This window comes from Fulvia fulva, chromosome 2 (assembly GCF_020509005.1).
Source record: "Fulvia fulva chromosome 2, complete sequence".
NCBI lineage: Eukaryota > Fungi > Ascomycota > Dothideomycetes > Mycosphaerellales > Mycosphaerellaceae > Fulvia > Fulvia fulva.
In genome coordinates, this window is record NC_063013.1 from 4,537,908 (window position 1) to 4,560,237 (window position 22,330).

The following is a 22,330-nucleotide window of genomic DNA, read 5'->3' on the forward strand; positions in this document are numbered from 1 at the left end:
ATCCACTATTGCCGTGGCCTTAGTTGTGCAGCTCCAGAGTCATGGGCCTCTGTCGCAACACGTATAAGCAATGTGGAGGGACATGTGTCAGAATCATATACCTCTTGGCCGCTATTGCATTCGCGAGACTGACAAGTCGCGAGGGCATACGCCCTGGAGACTCTGTGGTATCGAGTGGTGTGCGAACTAAAAGGCAAGCATATGAGCGAACCGTAGCCCGGGAACCGCTGCCACATTGAGGCTATCGGGAAGTCTTGCCTTGCATGAAAGTAGTATTCATCAACCTCTACAAGCCACAAAGATGGAATGACCGAACACTGCCTTTGTTTATGCTTGGTAATACCAGTGTGAGAACCTTCAATGAACGGATAGTGCCCTGCTCGACATCTCAACTGTGATGTTCTCTGCCACCTGCACTCTCCAAAAATGCCGACCATTGTCCAAACGCCGATAAGACTAAGCTTCTCATTCGCTCGGCCTATCTCCTGCCGAAGAGTGGTCGCCTCGCCATCCCAACAGTGTCATCAATCGCCATGTTTCCCTAGTCGCGTGCATCTTCTGTAGTCCAGCATCTGTTCTCTGTTCTCGAGCGTAAGGCGTCCGTTCTTGGTCTCGCTTTGCTCTCGTTGTCGCTGATCCATAGCATCGTACCGTACGTTCACGAGCCTCTTGAAACATGGCAAAGACTTTCACATACGAAGAGGTGCAGCAGCATCGCTCGGCAGAGTCTTGCTGGGTTGTGCTGTATGGCAATGTCTACGATGTCACGTCATTTCTCCCAGGTCATCCAGGCGGTAGCAAGATCATCCTCCAGCTCGCCGGCACAGACGCGACAGAAGAGTATGATCCCATACACCCACCCGGCACCCTCGAAGAACGTCTCCCAGCATCTGCCAGACTCGGATCTTTTGACACGAGCACTCTGCCAGCGACTGAAAAGACGCCACAAGAAACGGGCTCAGTGGCTTCGGAAGAGGAGATCCTCAGCCTTGACGAATGCCTCAACATCGACGATATCGAAAAGACAGCAACGCAGAGACTCAATGGCAAAGCATGGGGCTACTACTTCTCAGCCGGCGACGACCTGATCTCCAAGAACCTCAACGGTGCAGTCTACAAATCAATCCTCCTCCGACCTCGAGTCTTCGTTGACTGCACAAACTGCGACACGTCCACCTCTTTCTTCGGCCACAAAGTAAACCTACCATTCTTCATATCTCCCGCCGCAATGGCACGACTCGGTCATCCTGACGGCGAGCACGGAATGGCGCAGGCATGCGCGAACTACGGAGCAATGCAGATCATCTCGAACAATGCATCACAGACACCCGAGCAGATTGTCGCAGATGCGAAGCCGGGGCAGGTCTTTGGGTGGCAGTTGTATGTGCAGACGGAGAGGAAGAAGAGCGAGGATGTGCTGAAGAGGATACATGCCCTGCCTTGCATCAAGTTTATTTGCTTGACACTGGATGCGCCGGTGCCGGGTAAGAGAGAACATGATGAAAGGCAGAAGAATGTGGCTAGTAATTTGCCTGTGCGGTCTTCGGTGCAGGAGGGGAGTGCCTCCAAGACGTCGGAACGTCCGATCACAGACAACAGCGGAATCAACGTGAGTGGGGACGGTGGAGTGGGCAAAGCGTTGTTCGCTGGCACAGCACCAGATCTCACCTGGAAGACGACTCTACCCTGGCTGGCAAAACACACAAAGCTTCCAATCGTGCTCAAGGGTCTCCAAACGCATGAAGATGCCTACCTAGCCTCCCTACACGCACCTCAAATCCGCGGCATAATTCTCTCCAACCACGGCGGTCGCGCCCTCGACACAGCACCACCCGCGATTCACACCCTCCTCGAGATCCGGAAGCACTGCCCAGAGGTCTTTGACCGCATCGATGTTTGGGTAGATGGCGGTATTAAGCGTGGTACAGACATTGTCAAAGCTCTGGCACTTGGTGCGAAGGGTGTGGGGCTTGGCCGCGCGCCTCTGTACGGCAACGGAGCCTTTGGTCAGAAGGGCGTGGAGCGAGTGCTTGAGATCCTTAAAGCTGAGACGGAAACGTGTATGAGGCTGTTGGGCGTGGAGAAGGTCGGTGAATTGGGACCGCAGCATGTCAATGCGAGGGCTGTGGAGAGGGATATCTGGGATGGACCGAGTGGGCTTGAGAGGTTGGATCGGCAGGTTAAGGCGAGGCTGTAGAGTATGTATGTAGGATGTATATGGATGCATATGTTCGCGACAAATGTATACTCCTGATGACGAGGTGTAGCGGTAGCAAGCTTCTGACGCCTCACAACATGAGCATGCTACATGGAACGCGAGAAAATTTGTTCGATCAGGGAACATCGCCGGTCACTGTTCCATGCCGGAAGGACAGTCTCTTCTCTCGTGAATCACCACACGCCGCAGAGACTCCTTGCTGCCTGATTGATTGCCGTTTCCACGACCGAGTCAAGGTCACATGGGCACAGCTGCTTGCCCAGAAGATTTCACACGGTCTGTAGCTTTGCAGCTCGTTGTCCGCCGAAGAAGCTCGCATCGAACAGCATGCTATTTTCGGCAGCGCAGCAATCAGAGACTTCATCACCGTCGCTCTCGCTGGTTGGTTTTAGGATGACTTGTCCGAGCTCCAAAGAGCAGCTGTGGACCCTCATGACTCAGAATCATTGTGTCCAAGCGGTCGAAGCTCTGTCGTGGCAGTGTGTAACCCTTGTCCTGTCTCCTCCAGCGAAGGCCTTGCGGCGAGGACGGATAATAGCGTTGTGCTCTTCCATCTCGACCTGACCTCGGCGTCAGCCTTGGTACGTTATCTCGTGGAAGTCATGCGTCAACCATGCACCCTCACGTTCACGGCCCGGAGCATGGCAGCGACTTCGGCATGCCGAAGCCGAATGTCTGAAGTCTATCCCGATTTGCCTCGCATGCCACTGGCTAGACAGGAGGCTGCTCAGCAACCCGTCGCATACCACTGGCCAGATCATAGCTGCTCAGCAATTGCTGGTCATCGGCGAGTGCTCCACAGCACAGCTCGTAGTCTGGTACTGGTGGTCGATGCTCAGGTTCGCGAGAATGACCTGGCGCTCTCTTTCTCTTTCCTCCATCTTTCCTTTCTCAACATCCAACACGACCATTCAAGAACCGCCGTCACATGACCAAGCCCCTCCACTCAGACTTTGGTAAGTCCTCCTTCCCTTTCCGTCTTGGCTGACCTTCTTCTCTATCAGACTCTCTTGCCTTTGGCTCATCAAAGGGGGGGGGGGTCGTCCAATGGTTAGGACACATGAGGGGCCCTAGCTGTCTCATTCTTGACATGCGACGGGTGGCAGCCTCATTCATGCCGGTACCATTCCAAACTCCTGAAATGTGGTCTATCCGCTGCTTGCAGCATCAACCTTTTCGAGGAGGTCGTCCAACGGAAGGACGCATGAGGGGCCCTAGCTGTCGACTCTTTTGACATGCGACGGGTGGCAGATTCTTTATGCCGGTACTATTCAACTCATGAAATGTGGTGTTCGATTCCCACCTTCTTCAGCAGCCTTCATGGCTTCGGCGTTGTCCTTGTCGACAATCGTCACTGTTTGCAGTATCACCTTCGAGTAGGTCTCCCCTTCCCCTCGCCGTCGGCTGACTGCATCATCACAGATCATCAAACCTGTTCAGGTGATGTCGTCCAACGGTTAGGACACTCAGTGGGCCCTAGCTGTCTCATTCATTCGACATGCGAAGGTGGCAGCCTCATTCATGCCAGTACCATTAAGCTGAGAAACGAGGTGTTCGACTCCCTCCATCGCCATTCGCCTGTTTTGAGGTCAATCACCTTTGCCCTTCGTGGCAAATCACTCTTTTCGGGGAGGTCGTCCAACGGCAGGATACGTGAGGGGCCCTAGCTGTCTCATTCTTTTGACATGCGACGGGTGACAATCGTCCGCCAGTACCATTCAACTCACGAGATGTGGTGTTCAAGTCCCACCTTCTCCATGTGCATCTTTTTCATCAGTCCGTCAGCTTCGTGCTGGCGCCTGGAGAAGGAGTCTCGCCGTCCTTTGTCCCTGTCGTGCTGTCATGTCGTCCCTTGCCTAGTCGGTCGTACATGTCGTCGCTCTCGGCGTGATCGTTGTCGTGAAACCTGATGTCGCTGTCGCTGTCGCTTTGCGTCTTTTTTGCATCGTGCCGTCCCCGGTCGGCTTCTCCACGTTTTTCTTTGCGATCGGATCTGGGTGTGTGTGTGTTGTTGTTGTTGTTGTTGTTGTTGTTGTTGTTGTTGTTGTTGTTGTTGTTGTTGTTGTTGTTGTTGTTGTTGTTGTTGTTGTTGTTGTTGTTGTTGTTGTCGCATTTCGCTGCCCTATCCCGCTGAAGTGTCACTGCCTCATACCACTGTCGCCCCGCAATTCTCCTCACTGCCGCCACACCCCTTCCCCCTGCTTTCACTTCGCTGGCTTTCCGCGCTACAGTTTCAGCGCACAGTGACGCTCTTTCCTCAACGTCTCTTGCAGCATATGGACAGCAGAAAATTCCATATACCGCAAGACATACTGTGTCGCATGCCGACTTCCGATGCATTGCCTCACCGCTGCAGGAGTCGCTTTATCCTCGCCGGCCACATTTTCGGAAACCGCTTCCACAGCAGCACGGCCAGAACGACAGCCACGCTCGCCCTCCCAACCAACGCCATCGCCACGGCTCGTCGTATAATCACATAGTATCTGCCGCGGTTAGAGATTTCTGGCAGCGCAAGTTTCGCGACACGTTCCACGAACCCTTCAAGTATTGTCTGTACCGCAGCTTTCTTTTCCTTCACCTCTCCTGCGCCAACGCCGCTTCCGAGACCGTGGAACCCAGTCTCATCCGGCTGCAGCGCTTTCCGTAGAAGCTCATTCGGTCGCTCAACGAGGACTGTGGAAGAAACGCTGGGGTCTTCTGGAAACGTTGCTCCAGCCCCAGCAGGTGTTGCGTAACCACTTGCCCCAGCGCTTGCAACGCCTACACCACTTTCTGATGCGCCGCCGAAGGATGGCTTCATGGCTTTGAACTCTGCGCCTGATTGTAGCTCGGCACGTTTTCGGTTCTTGAAGTTGTAGGTCAGGAGCCACACTGCGAAGCGCACGTCAAGAGGCGTGAAGCTAGGGTACGTCCATAGCTCGAGGGCATTATGCGGTGGCACAAGGTCGAGGAAGTCGCTCACGACACCTAGTGTCAAACCCCAGAGCAGGAGAGGACCATCGTTCTTCGGCGGAGGGAACTGGTTGAAGAGATCGCTCCGCCATAACCTGCTTCCAAGCTCGTTGAGCTGATCGATGCGACCAAGCCGCGCATGTCTATTGTCCTGCAAAGTATCTTGTGCAGGCGATTCGACACTGTGTAGAGACTCTGTCGGCTCCAGGTTGATAGCTGCGAACATCATCTTGCCCAAGATCATGCTGAGCATCCATTTCTTTACACCAGTCTCCTGGTTCGCGATTCGGCTCGACACATCCTCAAAGGCTATGGTACGTTGTGATGGAGAAAGCAAAGATCGCAAGGGCACCCAATGCGTGCTCGCGACCTCAGTTGGCTGGAGCTTGAGTGGTGGTATCTCATGCTGCGTCACCAGGAAGACGTACGGGCACAGCACCAACAAAGGCTTCTTGCCCCAATGTGTCGTCACAAGTCTCTGAGGCAGATTGCCACACTCGACAGCATACTTGTCCAGATCTACGCCCACCTCCTCCCATGCTTCTCTTACTGCTGCTGCCTTATCGTCTGCGTCTTCAGGATCGCGCTTTCCTCCTGGAAGGGCAATGTGTGATGTCCACCTGTCTCCCTTCCGTGATGCACGCTTGATGAACAAGACTTCGGGCTCGCCGTGCTGTACCCATGCTTGGCCAAAGTAAGACTCAAGATCATCGTGCTTCTGTGTCTGAGACTCGGGCCAATGCGCATAGGATGGATTGACGCGAATGATGAATGCTACAGAGGCTCTGCGCTTTAGGCCTTCGGGATTGGGCAGATCTGGGTACTGCTCTTTCTGCAGGTCGTTGAGGATCGTGCGCAGGTGTGGTACTAGGCTGTGTGGTGGTTCTGCAGCTTTGTGTTCGGACATTGTGCTGGCGACAGATTGATGCTGTGATTTGACGGAAAGAGGTGCAAAGAACGGCGAAAGAGTTGATACAACGCTACTCAAATATTGACAGGGACAGGACGCTGCTATCGTACACACTCTGATGACATGTAGAAGACGTGAGGCTGTGATGTTCGTGCTGATCCTGCCTCACTGTCAGCCGAACTGTTCGAGGCGATGTCGGCGTTCGGCGTTCGGCTGCTCCTGCCAATGTCAAACTTTGTCTCCAGCAGCCACCTGCATCTTCAACAGCACGTCAACGCTCTGCGAATGTGTTCTGGATGTCGTGAAAGTTGTGGTGAGGGCGAGGCAAGGCTTCGGAGCCTGTGGTTGGCGAGCTTCAAGGCGGCGCTAACGCGTGTTCCCACGACCGCAACCTCATCTCTTCCAGCTGGAGACGGGTTTGGTGAGGTGGACGACCACGACCCAAGACTACAAGCTCGACACACACCGGCATCACACCAGACTTGCAGCAAGGCTGAGACTTGCAGCAAATCTTACTATGTGGCGTCAGGCCAACGTTGAGGAAGAGTAAAAAGAGACATATCAAAGGGTGAGATGGAGCTCACATTCACTCGACGTTGTGCAAGTCTATACTAGCGTCATTATTTGAACTTCTCGAGTCAGGTTGCATCACCAAATACCACCCAACAACGCATCGCGCCGACCACCTCCACAACTCCTGATGTCACCATGCGAAGCGCACATCATAATCGACGTACGTGGCACCATCCGCAAGATAGACGGCCAGAGCTGTTGTATTGGTGACATGCTCTGTTCGGAGGCACGTCTTGTTCAGCGCACACCACCCAGAGGTGGGCCGTTTGTGTGTCCTCCGTCTCGCCATGGCTGAGCGATTCACTGATGGAACGTCTACCGTCCGAGTTGATGCGTGCAATCGTCCCCAGACCTCCCCAGACCTCCAATCGCGCATGCCGATGCGGGAAGTCGCCTTTACTATTCTCACTACATCTAAGCTATATGCGTGTGGGCCATACGGTGCCCACCTCGGCTTATAATCATCATGCAGGCCATCGTCTCCAGACTCGAGAGCCAGGTGGCGGAGACTGTAAGCATGCGGACTTTAGACTCGACGAGTCCACGGCACGAGCGATCCACATTCCGACATCCAGTGGTAACAGCATCCAGCAGCATACTCCGTAACCTCGAGAGGCGAGCATCCCGGCGAGCAACCATGATGCAGCAAACAATCATACCACCTACACCCCTCCCCATTCCTGAGGCCTGTCACTCATGACAAGCACAATGCTCCCCGCCCCAACAATCTCCCCATGCCTCAACAATGGCTTGTCCAAAAGCTTCCCGTCCACCCTTACCCCCTTCACATACGGCTTCGTAGTTGCGCCCGGCGCCTCAATAACCAAGGTCCTCTCCTTCCCGCCAATACCTCCCGTCCCAGCGCCTTTAGGAAATTTGATTGTCACCTTCTCGAAGAAAGGGCTCCCGATGATATACTCATCGCCGGCTGGGTCAACGGGATAGAAACCTAAGGCGGTGAAAATATACCACGCACTCATTTGTCCCAAATCCTCGTTTCCACTGAGACCTGCGGAGGTGGCGTTATATTCCTTCCACGCAATCTCCCGCACTAACTTCTGCGTGGCGGCAGGATAGCCGATTGCGGCGTACATGTACGGTGCGTGATGGGATGGCTCATTCGAATGATCATTATACCCACCATCAAAGTACTCGTCCAGCTTCGTTTTCATTTTCTCCCTCCCACCCATCAGTTCCGCAAGCCCTTGTGGATCATGAGGGACCGCGAAGGTATAGATCCAATCATCTCCCTCAGCCCAACCTTGGTCTCGACCGGCCCAGGTGCCATTGTCGTTACGGGCTTCCATGAAAGTTGTGTTGTGGTTGTAGAGGGTGTGGTAGTTCTTGCTACGGGTGCGGAGCTCGACTGATGCAGTGATGTCACCAGCATGCGTGGCGACAATAGCGGCTGCGTGGTCGTCGAAGGCGTAGTCTAGAGTTCTGGAGGCGGATTCAGACCAGCGATCATTCGCGACGTAGCCTTTTTCTAGGTATGTCGTGAGACCGGCACGGACTTCGTCAGGGAGGTTATGGCCTTGACGGTCGTAGTAGAGGAGTTTTGTGTCGTCTATGGGTGGTTCGTAGGCATTTTTCTCGACTGCCTCCCAGGCCTTCGAGATATTGAAGGACGTGAAGTTGCGCGATAGAGCATTGGCCAGGACTGCGTCGACGTGTGTGCCGATCATGATGTTGGTTTCAACCATGTTTGCCCACATTGGGAGGCGGCCTGCCCAGTCGTAGATTTGCAGGAGGGAGCGCATCATGCCATTGACTCGTTCTGGAGCGAACATGGTTAGGAGGCTGTGTTCGGCGCGGAAGGTGTCCCAAATGGACCAGGATTGGTAGTAGGAGTCTTTGGAGGCATGCACGTTGTCTGTGTAGCCACTGTAGTAGGTACGTAGACCATCTGGGTCCTCGGTCATGGGTTCTGAGAAGTCGGACGGATACTGCAGAGCATGGAACAGGCCCGTGTAGAATATCGTCCTCGGATCATGGTCTGCATCAGTCTTGTTGACACCTTCAATCGTGACACGGCCCAGCTTCTCCAGCCACGCCTCCTTCACATTTTCCACCGCCTGATCGAAACTCGAAGACTTCGGCGCCTCAATATCCAGATTCCGCCTCGCTTGTTCAACACTCACGAAACTCACACCCGTCCTCACCTCCACCCTCTTACACCCCTTGAACGTCACATACGCTCCCAGCTCTTCTCCCTCACCCTGCACCGCTCCCTTCTCCAACTCCGCTCCCCTCGCAATCCCATACGTCTCAAACCCCTCCGAAAACCTACTCACAAAATACCCACGAAACCCGGCCGCCTCCAATGGCCCCAGCAGATAATCCTGCCTCTGACTGTTACTTCCACTCACCTCCCTCCTCGCAGGATCAATCTCCACATGCCCCGTCCAATTCTTCCTCGTAGCCTGCACAAACACATACGGATCCTGTCTCTCATCGAAATCGAACCTCAAATGCCCCACATGCGCTGACGCAGTCATAGCAACTTTGATCTCATTCCTCCTCATACTCGCCGCCACATCCCCACTCGGCAGAACGGAAAACTCCGGCACCGCGGCAGCTGTAGGCTCCGCACTCCGCTTCGTCCGTCCATTCGCACCCTCCCTCACAACATCCGGAACTGATTGTGCGCCGCCAGGGACGGGGGAGTAAATACTCTCAGTCAAATTATGATCTGCTTCAATCGTAGCCGCTTCCATGGTAACTTCGTAGACATACGGCGTGCTGCGCTCATCACTCTTGCTGAAGCGATGGGCGCGATCTGTGAAGAGTGGCTGGACTTGACCGACGCCTGGAGAGAGGACGACTTGGCCGGATTCGCCCATCCAAATAGCAGGTTGGTGAGTGGCTTGGAATCCATGGATATGAGAGTCGAGGTCATCGTAGGGGCATTGGGATATGAAGTTCTAGAAACGTCAGTACAAAGTAATGCTCCAAAGATGTAAGCTGGATTGTACTTCTCTCGTTTGAGGTGTCCATCTCGTCATGCCAAAAGGCGTAGAGACACTCGGGATCATGCCTCCATTGCCATTCGGTGTAACGCCATACGTCCCGATCTTGGGATTGACATATCGCAATACCCCAGCATCATCATGATATGACGACGCTGTACGCACCGCCGTCGACGGTGTGTTGAAGAGCAAAAAGTAGACGACGCATCCCAGACCTAGTCCCATCATGCCATATGTGATCAATGTATAGAATCGTTGAGCAGAAGAGCTTGAGAGTAAACGAGCCATACTCCGCTTCCCTCTCGTACATAAGATGCTGTGCTTACATGGACGAAGGAAGCGACTGGTGACGATGATCTTTCACGGCAGAAAGTGAGCCGCTGCGGGGATGGACTGGTGCGAGAGCGAACACAGCTGCAATTTGAACGGACCATCTAATACTCGTCTGCTCTTCCGCTCTTCTGTGCATCCGAGAGATGAAAAGATAGCTAGGCCAGCGTTGCTGCCGGTGGGCAACGGTGAAGTACACGATGAAGTGGAAGTCGCGTACGGAAAGTCGTGTCATGCTCGCGTTAAGAGAGCCCTCCGATATCGGCTCTTCCCCTTGTATCAGTTTGAAGGGGGGGGGGGGATGTGGTCAAAGAGTACCGGACGGTATTCAAAGGTACCGTAATCTATCTACTATACAACAGTATACCCCTACCGGCATGCAGACCCTCCCTGTATGGCCTCTTCCCCACCACAACTCCTCCGCGAAAACGTACAATGCATTGGTGCCGCGGGGGTATATACATATATCAGCCAGTGCCCATTCCCGTCGTAACATGCTGCCAGCGTCATGGTCGTATCAAACGAAAAGAAAGTCGTACACGGACGTTTAAAACCGAACGCCTTTTCTCTGCAGGTATGAGCCGAGCAAACCATCGAGCTCGCCCATCATGGTCTGTACGCCCTTGCGTTGCTCGGTGAATAGTCCGGTCATTAGTGGGTGGTCTGCGGGCGCAGCTGTCACACCGGTCTTGTCGTGAATCATGACTAGCATGTCACGTACTTCACTGCCATCTTCCAGCCACGCGCGGAAGCTTTCGTCACTCCAAGTCTGTCGTGAGACAGGAGCCGGAGGCGATAGCCGCGTCGACTCATTGCTGTCTGTTGACAGACCTCTGTTCGGGGGTATCTTTGGCTTTCGATCGGCCTCGACAGGCTGAGGTGATTGTGCCGTTGGCGTAGGGTCGCTATCTTCAGAGACATGCTCAGCCGTCTCTTCTTCCGCAGGTTCTGCAGGGTGTTCAATAATGCTCGGCGAGCTTGTGAGGCTGCCTGGTGAGTCGTCTTCTTCTTCCTCCACCTGCGAAGGCATTGGGATGTGCACAGAATCAGTGCCGTTCATAAAGGCATGCGATGTAATCTCCACAGGGCTCTCCGATAGTCGTTCGCCATCATGCTCGTCGTCCTCAGGGTCGCTGAATGGATTCTGGTCAAGCTGATCCTGCTTCTCGTCTTGCGGCGAGTCGAAGTCATCAAGCTCAACGCGTTGCTTCGATCGCTTCGCCTTCTTCGGCTTATCGTTGTCATCGCTCGTCTTGACCATATTCGTGATTGCATTCGTGACTGGCGAAAGCGTATTGCTGATGATCCCTTTGCTCTTCTCGGGCTGTTCAGACTCGCTGACTGTCTCTTGTGGAGTTGCATCAACATCGACGCGCTTCTGCAGCTCATGACTGTCGTCATCGCCAGCAGCCATCTCATGTGCCACAGTGGATCCCTCCAGTTCTGCGACGAATGCGTTGCCAGGTCCGGAATCGTGAGAGGTGTCGCGGCTTTCTTCCGTTGATGTAGAGCTGAGCAAACTGCCTGCGGCTGCATTTTGCTGACCACCGACATCCTTGCCGACTGGTGATAATGCTCCTCTCGGACCTGGGCTCGGCGACTCTCGCTGCAGCTCTATAGAAGGCTTCTCGCTTGATGTCTCCACATTCTTCTTGTCCTTCTTCTTGCTCTTGAATAAACCACTGAGCATGCCGCCTTTCTTTAGCTCTTTCTCCTTCTTCTTGTCTTTGCTATCCTTCTTCTTATCGGTTTGTTCAGTGGGTGAGCTGGTCTTCACCATTGGCTCCATACTGCTGGTAGTGCTGCGTGGGCTTTCTGCAGCTGCAGACGACTTGCGCGATACTGAATCATCCCGCAACAGTCCAGGAGTGAGTGTGATCTTCCGAGTTTCGACACCATCATCTTTAAGGAAGGAATCGGTATTCTTCCTCTTCGACTTGAGCGGTGCGGCTTCTACCGAGACCGTTGGTGTGCTGCCAGCATCGACTCCAAATCTTTCGTACTCACCTGTCTTGTCCACAAGCTTAGGTGCAGAGGGATCGTCGCCAGTCACGCCGGCTGCTGCCAGAGCTTGTGCTGCTGTTGCTGCCTGCTCTCGATCAAAGGATGCTCGTTGTGATGAAGTGCTTGAGCGCCCCTCCGCTTCTGGGTGTTTGATCTCTCCCTTCGGTTCTGCAGGCTCGATCTCGTCCGGCTCGTCTGTTGTTGTGGCGTCCGACTGCTGCGCGTTCGCGTACGGATCGATCATCTGTGCCTCTTCGTCCTCTGTGTCGTAGTCATAGTCGGAAGCCTCCACATAAGTAGGCGCAGCAAACTGTACTGTCTTTGCGTTTCGACGCCGCATTGCCTTTTTTAATGGATTTCGAGATTTCTCGGAGTTATCACTGAGCATGGTCGCGGAGAGCTACATGTTTGCATTAGTCGTGGTCACTTGGAGGGCCAGGATTATGATACATACATCGATATTTCTGTGTTTATTGAGACGGGCAAGTCGTTCCGTGGGCGTTTCAATATGCTCGGCTGGTAGGTAGCCTGGAAATGTCAGATAGATGCTCATAGGCATGCTGCCATGCGTAACGTACCAATGCTGCTATCCTTCACCACCCGCACGAGCCACCAATAGCTGTTGCTGTCGTCAAGCAACACCATGGTGTCACCTTTGGTAGCGTTTGCTTGGCCTTCGACGGTTGCGACGAATGTATGCAGAGCATACACAAACTCGAAATCGATGTCCTCTGTTTCACGTAAGCACTCGCCTCCCCAACCAGAGTCGATGAATCGTTCGTCAAGATCAATGAAAGAGTCTTCAGCATCATCAGAATCTGCATCGTCGTCTGAACCGGCGGAGTTGGTCTCGGAGGTGCTTTCCCACGAAGCCGTTGGAGATGACACCGGCATGTCCAACAGAGGGTCATCGACTGGTAAAAGCAAGCCGTCCATGTCCACACTTTGTATGCTGGTCAGGCTGGGTGATGGCTCGAGAGAAGGCCGGCTCAAGTCTGGCAAGCTGTGGAAGAATGAGTGCCTGCGAAAAGGGCTCTCAATCGGTCTCGGGTCTGAAGAAATCTCAAAGCCGTGGTTCAGCCTGGGCGTGGTGAGTTCTTCATTGGCGTACTTTACCTGCTCCTTATCCGACTCTTGCTCCGGAGACTCACCCTGCCCGTCGCCCGGATGGAATGTCGTCTCTGGTCCTTGATGTGGCTCCTGGTCATACCTACCCAGCTGATGATGCTTTGACGGGTCGAACAAAAGCCCACTTCCTTGAGTGGGCGTAAAATGTGTATGCTGGGACACTTCATCGAACGGAGAAGAGCAGCTCTCCACTTGATACACAAGCGGCGAATGCTCGACTCCCGCCATGTTGGAACGCCGCAATGGTAGGTGCTGCGGAGTCTGCCAGAATGGCGACGATGGGGGCGTGTCGTCTGCGATGTGGTTGAAAGAGTCGCGAGTTGATGTTGGAGTGGACCGCGCCGACAGACTGAGCGATCGTGTCGACCAGATGTGCCGCGGTACTGTCGTGCGTAAAGAGTGTGGTGTATACTGACCATCGTCTATGCTGGGCGAGCTCGATATCCTGTCCATCATGTCATCGTCCGCCTCTCCCTCTGCCTCTCCACCTTCGCCTGCCTCCTCGCCCTTTTGCGCGGTGCCGTTCGCGGTCACATTGTCGGTGCCAGTGGCGGACTGGGCTTGGTCAATGGCAGCCGGGTCGTCGGCGATACTGGAGGAGATGTTCCATGCGTCTGCCAGGGCTTGCTCTTCCGAATGCCGTTCCTCGAGCACTTGGTGTACCTGTGCCGCTACGTGAGGCGCGTTGCCGTCTTTCGCTGTGGGGTGTTTGGCGTGTTCAGCAGCAGTCGGACTGTCGTGGTCTTGGAGGTCGAGGGTGTCAGCCCTCATAATGTTGGGCCTCGTCATGATTCCTGCTTGTGTGACTTCCTGGCACGACTGCGGTATTCGGCGGCGTCACAGCAGCGTCCAATGTGACGGCGCTGCTACAGGGAGTCGGGCAGATAGTTCGTTTGCATGGCCGGGAAGGATGGCTGCCGCTGTTTCGCCGTATGGATGGCGTGTCGTGGTGCGTGTCAGAGTGTCGCAATGAGAGTGTCGGGAGGTGCGCCGTCGAGGCTCGAAGAATAATTGAGTGGCTGAACGTTCGGCTGGATGATCGACACGGCCGAATGTATTATGTGGGTGTATTTGGGTCGATGTTGTGCGCGCCGGGTCAGCCAGATTGTGCGAAGGTGCGTGTGTCCGGACAGTGTGTGGTGATGTGGTGAGTGTGGTGAAAGTGAAAGTGCATGTGGTGTCCTCCTTGACGGCCAACCAAAAGTGTAGGACGACGTGCTCGTCGCTCGACCTTGCGTGCCTTGGTAGAACTAACCCCTGCGACTCTGCGAGCCAGGGCGCTTTGGCGTGCCTCAGATGCCGAACTAGTGCGTTTCAGGACCGCATTCCTGGAGTACATGTAGTCCACCTCAGCCGGAAATACGTTCTTCCGACCACAGATCTTCGATCGAGCTGCAGTATCCAGCCACAACAGTGCCCTCTTCTTACCGCCCGCCCGCCTTCCTAACTTCCTGCGGCTCGCAACAAGGCAGACTTGCAGCTACCACAGCCAACGATGTCCGACCAAACCAGCCCCGATGATCAGCTGTCCTTCTTCCAAGACCTTGGTTGGAACAGCATCGACTGGAGCTTCCTTGACAATACCTACGACTGGGGTAGCGCAGAAGGCGCTATTGCCCAGGACAGCTAAGTCCAAAAAAAGAAGAAAAAGAGACATGCTAATAGAAGCGCAAAGCGACTCAAGGGTCTGCAATGCGGCTCTGCTCCCCGTTGTGCAAGAGGTATCACCGGCGATCGCATGTCCAACCTTTAGTCCGGGATTTCCGCTTCGCGAGGCACCAACTACTCTGGAAAACACTGTTACACAGAACGGTGCCTCGCGCATGCCAAGCGCAGCGCGAGTTGACACAGGCCACAAAAGCATGCCAGAACAACCACCTCAGAAGGTCTGAACTGCTCAGAGCCAGGCTGCTCTCATACCGGGACATTTTCAAGGCTATGGGAGCTACAGCGTCATGTAAGCTCGAAGCATCACAAGCAGAAGAAATCATTCTTCTGTACAGTCTCTGGTTGCTTCAAGGGTACTGTAGCTACGAGCTTCGTGCGCAGTGACAAGCTCACACAGCATATCAGAGACGTGCACGACGCAGCACTCGCAGCATGTCCGCACGAATGTTGTGTCAAGCAGGCACTGTCCAGTGACTTCTTGGCCATACATATCAGACAGGCACACGAGGAAAAAAATCAAGACTTCTTGCGGATATGGACAGAGAAAGACTACGTTGCACGTTATGGCGAGGCCGCTTGGCAGCAGCAGCTACAAACAAGAAATCATCTCAAGGCTATCATCAATGGAGGTAACACCAAATATCGCAAATGCCCGCTGTGGTCCTGCAAAGAGAAATTGGACCTCGCCACGCTGATGCCACATCTTCTGGACCATGCTGGAGCCCATCTGGATGCTATGGAAGCTGAGCTGTCCTCGGAAGGATATCTCATCGCGCGCAACGGGACTACTGTCATTGGCGTTTCGATCGCTTGTCCTGTTCTGCTTTGTGGTGCTCTGTCCTCAGATCATGCAGCGTTTGCTGAACACTTGACTGACCACCATCTCTTGACGCAAGGCGCTCATGCCATTGATCACTACCACCAGTGGCAGGAGCATGTTCGTGCCAATGTCAGCCCACTCGGACCAAAGTGGAGAGAGTACACTGCCTGGCAAGCATGGCCGTGCTGTTCCTGGAAGCCCAACACACTGAAAACTTGTCCTAATTGCGGCGAAGAGGTCGAAGCTTTCAGACACGGCTGTCCAAATAAACACCACCTCGGTTTGCTTCGCGACGAGCAAGAAGTCACCACAGAGCTTTATCCCGTTCGAGGACAGATCTTGCGACTCTACCCGGCTTTTGCGTCTCATCCGGTCTTCGACGATCTCAAGTAAGGTCGCATCGAGCAAGCCATTGCGGCGTCAAGAAGAGGTCCAGAATGAACTTAACGGTCGACGTCTCCTTCGTGGCCTGTCATCGGTCTGATTTGGTCAAGGGACACTGTCCTTACAGCTGGCGTTCCGTTTTGCTGCGTTCCTAGGTAGCTTTGGGTAGTCACTGTATCGAGTCACTGTTGTGATATCTAGTCTCAGCTCAGGCCGGCTCAGAAATAGGTGTCATATTGGAGATGCAGCAATGGCAATGTTGCAACAATCCAAGTTTCATTGGCCATTCACACAGCTATCCTCGTAACCGTGCTCAGCCAGCGCTCAAGGGTATCTATGCAGGAGCAAAGTATCAAAACGCCTTTCCCCAGCTATGCGATCGTGCTTCTCATCATTCGTCTCGTACATCAGCATCAAAGCATTTCTTTGCCAGGACCGTCCCAACTCAAACCTTGGCGTCCTCATCCAGCTTGAGCTTCTTAATCGCAGGCTGGTCGGCGTCCTTGGGCTCCTCAGTTGGCACGTCTGGCAGTTCTGGGATCTTCTCTGCCTCGACTTCAGCTTGTGCTGCGGTCTCTTCCTCCTTTGGTGCCGCGGGCTGATCTGTAGATCCGTCCTTGTCTGCCTCCACAGTCTTCTCCTCGACTTCGGCTGTGTCGTCCTTCTTGTCCTCCTGAGCGGCCTCATCTGCTGGGACGAAGTACTGTCTAAAATCAAAAAGTCAGCACTTCCATCGACACGACCTTCGTCACGTTCCACTTACGGTATATAGTTCTCATAAGCCCTCTCATCCTTCTCCATGAATTGGCAAAACACCACCCTGTCTATCTTCCCCGCCCGCTCCTCATCCTCTTCTAACCACCCCTTCACCGCCTGAATCGCAGTCTCCGCCGCCTCCCTGCTAGGATATCCATAGACTCCGGTAGAAAGGGCACTGAACGCAACACTCTTACACCCATTCTCCACCGCCAGCTCCAAGCTCTTCGTGTAACAGCTCTGCAGGAGAGCCGTATGCATTCCTTTCCGCTTCGTCGAGTAATACACTGGTCCCACCGCATGAATCACTTTCTTGCATGGGAGTTCGTAGGCATCAGTGATCTTTGCATCGCCGGTGTCGCAGCCGTCGAGGTCAGAGCATTCGTCTAACAAGCCGGGGCCTGCTGCACGGTGGATAGCGCCGTCGACACCGCCGCCGCCAAGGAGGGATTCATTTGCGGCATTGACGATGGAGTCTGTTTCGAGTTTGGTGATGTCGGTGCGGATGAGGGAGATTTTGTCGTTGAAGCGGGAGGTTGCGGAGGATTTGGGTGAGGTGGAGGGCGTGAGTTTGTTGAGTTTGTAGAGGAGGGTGAGGGTTGGGATCTCGGAAAGTGGTGTGGTGGTCGACATCTTGGAGGTGATGCGTGAGAGTAGTGGCATGTACTGTGGTGGTCGACGTGTTTGTTGGAGAGATGGTCGATGGAAGATTGAAAGCACTGTCAGACCATGCCAACTCCAACACAAGGCAGCAGAATAACGTCACATGCGCACCTTCCGCAAAGAGAGCGTGAAGAAGTGAATGAGTTCGTGTTGGTTGATCAACGTTTCATGTGCATGGCCCATGCACGAGCTCCCAACAAGCTTTCCAGTCTCACCCCAGTCGGCGTGGAGTTGCGACATCTTCCGCGAGACCGGCCAAAAAAGTTCCATCGCGTCGTGCTATCCTCCCCCCCCCCCGGTTCACTCACTTCACCTCTCAACTGCCACAGTCACTCGTTCACCGATTATCCTAACGAGTGTTGTCACGGTCAAACCCACATCCGTCCATCATGTCGCCCTCAATCCCAGCCGCGAAGGTCGGCTCCGCGAAGGACAACCAGAGAGAGTCGACTGCTGCCAGAATATTGGGAGCCGGTATGATGAGACACCAGTGACCCGAGTAGTGGAAGTTGTCATTGACATAGTATCGATCAGGCTCCGCCGGTATCGCCGAACTCATCGTCTTCCACCCCGTCGACACTATCGCGAAACGTCTCATGTCCAACCAGGGCAAGATCCAGGGCGCAAAACAACTCAACGAAGTCATCTTCAGAAAGACCGCCTCAGAAACAGCCGTCAAACGATTCTTCTCCCTCTTCCCAGGTCTCGGATACGCTGCGGCATACAAGGTCCTGCAGAGAATATACAAGTACGGTGGTCAGCCATTCGTTCGGGACTACCTATCGCAAAACCACGGCCAAGTTTTCGATAACACTTTCGGCAAGGGCAATGGCAAGGCGATCATGCACGCTACTGCTGGTTCGTTGATTGGTATTGGAGAGATTGTTCTGCTCCCATTGGACGTGCTCAAGATCAAGAGGCAGACAAACCCAGAGGCATTCCGTGGCCGAGGTGTTATGAGAATCGTGGCAGATGAGGGCTTTGGTCTATACCGTGGATGGGGATGGACAGCTGCCCGTAACGCGCCAGGATCATTCGCACTCTTTGGTGGTTCTGCTGCGGCCAAGCAATACCTCTTCGCGCTTGAAGACTACAACTCAGCAACTTGGTTTCAGAACTTCGTCGCATCGATTGCTGGATCAAGTGCATCACTCATCGTCTCAGCACCGCTCGATGTCGTCAAGACTCGTATTCAAAACCAGAACTTCGAGGTCAAGAAGTCCGGCATGAAGATCATCACCGACATGGCACGATACGAGGGCATGACTGCATTCTTCAAGGGACTGGTGCCAAAGCTCCTCATGACTGGACCAAAGCTCACCTTCTCCTTCTGGCTGGCGCAGACTCTCATCCCAGCCTTCAACAAGATGATGTAAAAACGAAATGTGCATCATTCTAATGGAGTTGAGGAGCATCTAGAATAAGGACATGGTAGGCAGGAAGCGCGCAGCGTTGAGGGACTGATTGAAGATGTACTAGAAGGCCACTTTCGAAGGTATGCGTTACTGAGCAGTGCATTCACGTGTTAATAGGATGTGCTACGATGCGCGATCGCGACTACTGTACAGATACAGCTTGCAAACCACAGCTCTACTCAACTTTTCGCAAATAAGCTCTTCGAACTCTCGATCTCGTCTCATGGAGATGTCCTTTCGCGGCAACGGACGAATGCGGCCTGCATCTAACAGCTCTAGTGGAACTTTTGGGGACCAGACTCCAATATCTGAGAACTTTAGCCGACACCAGACCGCCATCGACTTCAGTCTTTCCTCGTTGGCATACCCGATCGCTTCCCACCGCACTTCAGCACCCAAGACTGTCGCTCCGCCCCCATCTCGCACTGGGGCTCATTCTTGGCATAGCCAGTGAACCACACCTGCGCCGGTCCCCAAATCGACTTCTTTCCGTTCTTCGCCTTCTCCCCATCTCCCTCCTGTGGCTGCACCTTCCTCCCGGCCTCCGGGTGATCAGCAGGCTGCAAGTCATCCATCCCGATACTCTCCATCGGATTCTCCTCCTCGAACAGCGGCGACAAGTCATGAATACTCCCCGAGCCGCCACAGCAGTTCGTATTGAGGGAGGGGCGCGGCATGTTCAAGGGCATCGTGATGCGGCGCTGCTTGTCTAGGCTGACGGCGCTGTCGGACCTGCTGGGTGTGTAGGATGGTGGGAGCAGGGAGTAGCGCATTGCGGGTTGGTCTGCGAGGGCTTCCTCGAGCGTGTTGTAGATTGGCATGGTTTTGGTTGAGATTTCCTTTTGGTGTGGTCGTTGAGTCGTGATCTGGGACTGGTGCTTTGGTCTGTTGGTGTGGAACTTGCTAATGATGGATAGGAAATGCTTGCATATTTGAAGGGATCGAGGCTGTCCTCAATAGAATGGCGGGATTCTTGTCAGAAAAAATGGGGTCGTCCTCAGTGGGAGAAACATCGAAGCCATACAAAATTGTTGTGGTTGAGCTGCTAATGCCTTTGGCACTTTCCTGGTATATGTTAGGTTGTCTTCGTAATCGTTGCGCTGATTGCATCCCTGTTTCTTGCTGAACGTGGCTATCGTCAATGCAAGAAACATCTGCCCAATCGTTGGAAACATATAGCCGTGCTCTACCTGTTCCACAGGGTGGCAGCCACGGTCGGACAGCATCTCGCCACACAACAAACTCTATGTGGACTCCTGTGGAAACAAGCACTATTTCGCGGTACTCGCTGGAACGCGGGAACGCTGACATGCAGGCATACAACGATGTACCGATCCCATTATTGTCACATCAACCTCGCAGTGGATCGGGGCTCGGTCGACTTCGCATATTATCCTCTACGAACTTATGCCGGACCTGCGTGGCATTGCGCCAATTGTCGTCCCAATCACGATCCGGCCAGCTCTCTGGAAGTGTCGCAACTGGTGGTAACGTGTATGCATCGCGACATGCGCCCTCTTCCTCGCATTTGAGCCCGCATAGCCCGAAAAGTTTGCAATAACACTCGCTTGCCACTGGGCAGAACACGGCATCTTTGCCGAAAATGACTGTCACATGTCAGCTGCCATGCATCCAGAAACCACGTCTGCGAGACTTACTATGCCATGAATACTCTAGAATCCTACCACTAAGATGGTCTTTCAGAGGCGTCCGGATCAACCAATCTCGATATCGCAGATAGTCACTCTTCGGTCTTTCTCTGATCTTCTTCGCTGTGGCTGCGAATTGTGCGCAGCAAGATAAGCCAACCTGTTCCGGGACAGTCACGTTTGGAAAGAGCTCCTCGAAGGTCTCCTTGTAGAATGACCCCGCCCGCGCCCCTTCAGAGTGCGGATCAGAGGCAGGGAACGGCGCTTCAGCTTCAACTAATGGTCGTATTTCTGCTGGGCATCCTAGATTCCACACGCATCGGAGGTTGACGTATCCCTCGGACTGGACATAAGGGATATTCAATCTTTCTAGGACTGCTTGGCCATCGTAGAGAGGGTCGTCGTTATGCCACTGGAATCTTTTCGAGTGTGAGAAGATAATAGTCTCTGGCAGGTTGTCGTAGTTGTCGATGATGTATCTAATTTGAGTTAGTGAAGATGGTGCATACCATGCGTATGATACCCACGTTAAATACACCATGCCCTCACGACCCTTGTTTGCCGGCACTGTCAAGTTCGCAGCAGGGTCGTCGGTGACATAGACTGTTTTCGGCCATTTGGAGAAGAAGTTCAGCCAAGACGTATTATCGCCTCGTTGGCTCGCCACGGCTATGGCTATTGCAGGAGCCGGCGGCTTGTTGCTCTCTTTTGTAGGTCCCTGATGTATGGGCACCGCGTCTACGGGCGAGGGCGTGGTCCATTGATCGACCAGAATCCATGTGAGCACGCATCCAGTGCAGAAGCAAAGCACAATCAGCCAGTAGTGTCGTACACGTCGAGAGTGCCTATCGAAAGGATACGGCCAGCTCTGCATGTCACCTTTCTCTGTCAACAAAGGACTTGGAGACATGGAAAGCGACAGGCTTGCGCAGTGAAAATTCGCTTCGAGTTAGCTCACATTGAGCAGAAGACGTGATAATCAGGCTGAAGCGACGTGCGTATGGGATGTTTGATGAAGTCATCGTGCATGCGACCTCTGCTGCGCCGCAGCACTCACATGTTCGTCCGCAACGTTTCGAAAAGAGTTGCGAACTGTAGCTAGAGTCGGTTGGCACCACAGGAAGAGCGGGCCACAACGGAAGTGCCAGCGCTTCGAGCCGCGATTGGCTCGCGGCTGATATCGTCAAGCAAGACAACATGATTAAGCGTAGCGACCGAGCGCTAGCCACACCGGAGTACGAGCTTGCGAGTACGTAGGTGAGGCGTCAGCGAGGGAGTGAAGCTCTATACCAGCCCTCAACTAGCCTTGGCGCCCGCTTTGATTGGTCAACTTTCAAGTCTTAGGGTCACGTGACCTACCGCACTGTGCCTGTTGGCGAACTCGCAAACATATACTCGTCGCTAACGCCTATGTCGTCGTATAATAAGCACTGTACGTCGGGTAGCGGTAGCGTGGATCGCACGCTACTTTGCAGTCTAGAAGGGTTGGTAGAGAGCTCCACTCCGCTACGCTTACCTTTGGAGGTTCACAACCGCCAACAGCACATTTTTCGTTGTTTTTGCAGTCGAATGCAGAACTTTGATGCTTGCATCGCTTCTTTCAGCATTGTCATTGGAGAGACCCACCGCTCGGAACATCGCAGTCGCATTTTTCGATGGTCGCTGTAGTTCGGCGAGCCTTCACCGGTACTGCTTGGGACAATTGAATATGCTTGGCACCAGCTTCATGCGCGCAGAGACTCACCATGATGTGACTGCTTCTTCAGTTGGCGGGCCAGCGCTGATGCCGATCATGCCAGTATTCTGGAAAGGTAACGAGGACGAACGTTTTTGCTACAGTCGATGGCATCCTCCTGATTCTCGAAGATACTTGGAGAAGAAGTGGCCCTGG

The 22,330-nt window shown here is 53.8% G+C and overlaps 8 protein-coding genes across 8 annotated transcripts; 2 read left to right on the forward strand and 6 right to left on the reverse strand.

Annotated features, from left to right (window-relative positions):
* Positions 1-676: 676 nt before the first annotated feature.
* On the forward strand, positions 677-2,197 carry CLAFUR5_03284 (Cytochrome b2, mitochondrial; the record flags this gene model as incomplete). Its single annotated transcript, XM_047902432.1, has 1 exon — positions 677-2,197. The coding sequence occupies one exon, from the start codon at positions 677-679 to the stop codon at positions 2,195-2,197; it is 1,521 nt and encodes a 506-aa protein (XP_047757946.1).
* Positions 2,198-4,562: 2,365 nt separating this feature from the next.
* CLAFUR5_03285 (uncharacterized protein) lies at positions 4,563-6,077 on the reverse strand (the record flags this gene model as incomplete). Its single annotated transcript, XM_047902433.1, has 1 exon — positions 4,563-6,077. The coding sequence occupies one exon, from the start codon at positions 6,075-6,077 to the stop codon at positions 4,563-4,565; it is 1,515 nt and encodes a 504-aa protein (XP_047757945.1).
* Positions 6,078-7,315: 1,238 nt separating this feature from the next.
* On the reverse strand, positions 7,316-9,910 carry CLAFUR5_03286 (uncharacterized protein; the record flags this gene model as incomplete). The annotated part of the gene is made up of 2 exons (XM_047902434.1): positions 7,316-9,577; positions 9,629-9,910. The coding sequence occupies 2 exons, from the start codon at positions 9,908-9,910 to the stop codon at positions 7,316-7,318; spliced, it is 2,544 nt and encodes an 847-aa protein (XP_047757578.1).
* A 589-nt stretch (positions 9,911-10,499) lies between these two features.
* Positions 10,500-13,873, reverse strand: CLAFUR5_03287 (Tip elongation aberrant protein Tea4; the record flags this gene model as incomplete). The annotated part of the gene is made up of 3 exons (XM_047902435.1): positions 10,500-12,356; positions 12,411-12,484; positions 12,535-13,873. 3 exons carry the CDS (start codon positions 13,871-13,873, stop codon positions 10,500-10,502), a joined length of 3,270 nt encoding a protein of 1,089 aa, XP_047757577.1.
* Positions 13,874-16,401: 2,528 nt separating this feature from the next.
* CLAFUR5_03288 (ADP-ribose glycohydrolase MACROD1) lies at positions 16,402-17,375 on the reverse strand (the record flags this gene model as incomplete). The annotated part of the gene is made up of 2 exons (XM_047902436.1): positions 16,402-16,663; positions 16,720-17,375. The coding sequence occupies 2 exons, from the start codon at positions 17,373-17,375 to the stop codon at positions 16,402-16,404; spliced, it is 918 nt and encodes a 305-aa protein (XP_047757586.1).
* A 389-nt stretch (positions 17,376-17,764) lies between these two features.
* CLAFUR5_03289 (uncharacterized protein) lies at positions 17,765-18,751 on the forward strand (the record flags this gene model as incomplete). Its single annotated transcript, XM_047902437.1, has 2 exons — positions 17,765-17,849; positions 17,910-18,751. The coding sequence occupies 2 exons, from the start codon at positions 17,765-17,767 to the stop codon at positions 18,749-18,751; spliced, it is 927 nt and encodes a 308-aa protein (XP_047757951.1).
* Positions 18,752-19,134: 383 nt separating this feature from the next.
* CLAFUR5_20153 (uncharacterized protein) lies at positions 19,135-19,611 on the reverse strand (the record flags this gene model as incomplete). Its single annotated transcript, XM_059462990.1, has 1 exon — positions 19,135-19,611. The coding sequence occupies one exon, from the start codon at positions 19,609-19,611 to the stop codon at positions 19,135-19,137; it is 477 nt and encodes a 158-aa protein (XP_059318897.1).
* A 529-nt stretch (positions 19,612-20,140) lies between these two features.
* On the reverse strand, positions 20,141-21,349 carry CLAFUR5_03290 (uncharacterized protein; the record flags this gene model as incomplete). Its single annotated transcript, XM_047902438.1, has 3 exons — positions 20,141-20,397; positions 20,449-20,918; positions 20,967-21,349. 3 exons carry the CDS (start codon positions 21,347-21,349, stop codon positions 20,141-20,143), a joined length of 1,110 nt encoding a protein of 369 aa, XP_047758786.1.
* Between the last annotated feature and the right edge of the window lie 981 nt (positions 21,350-22,330).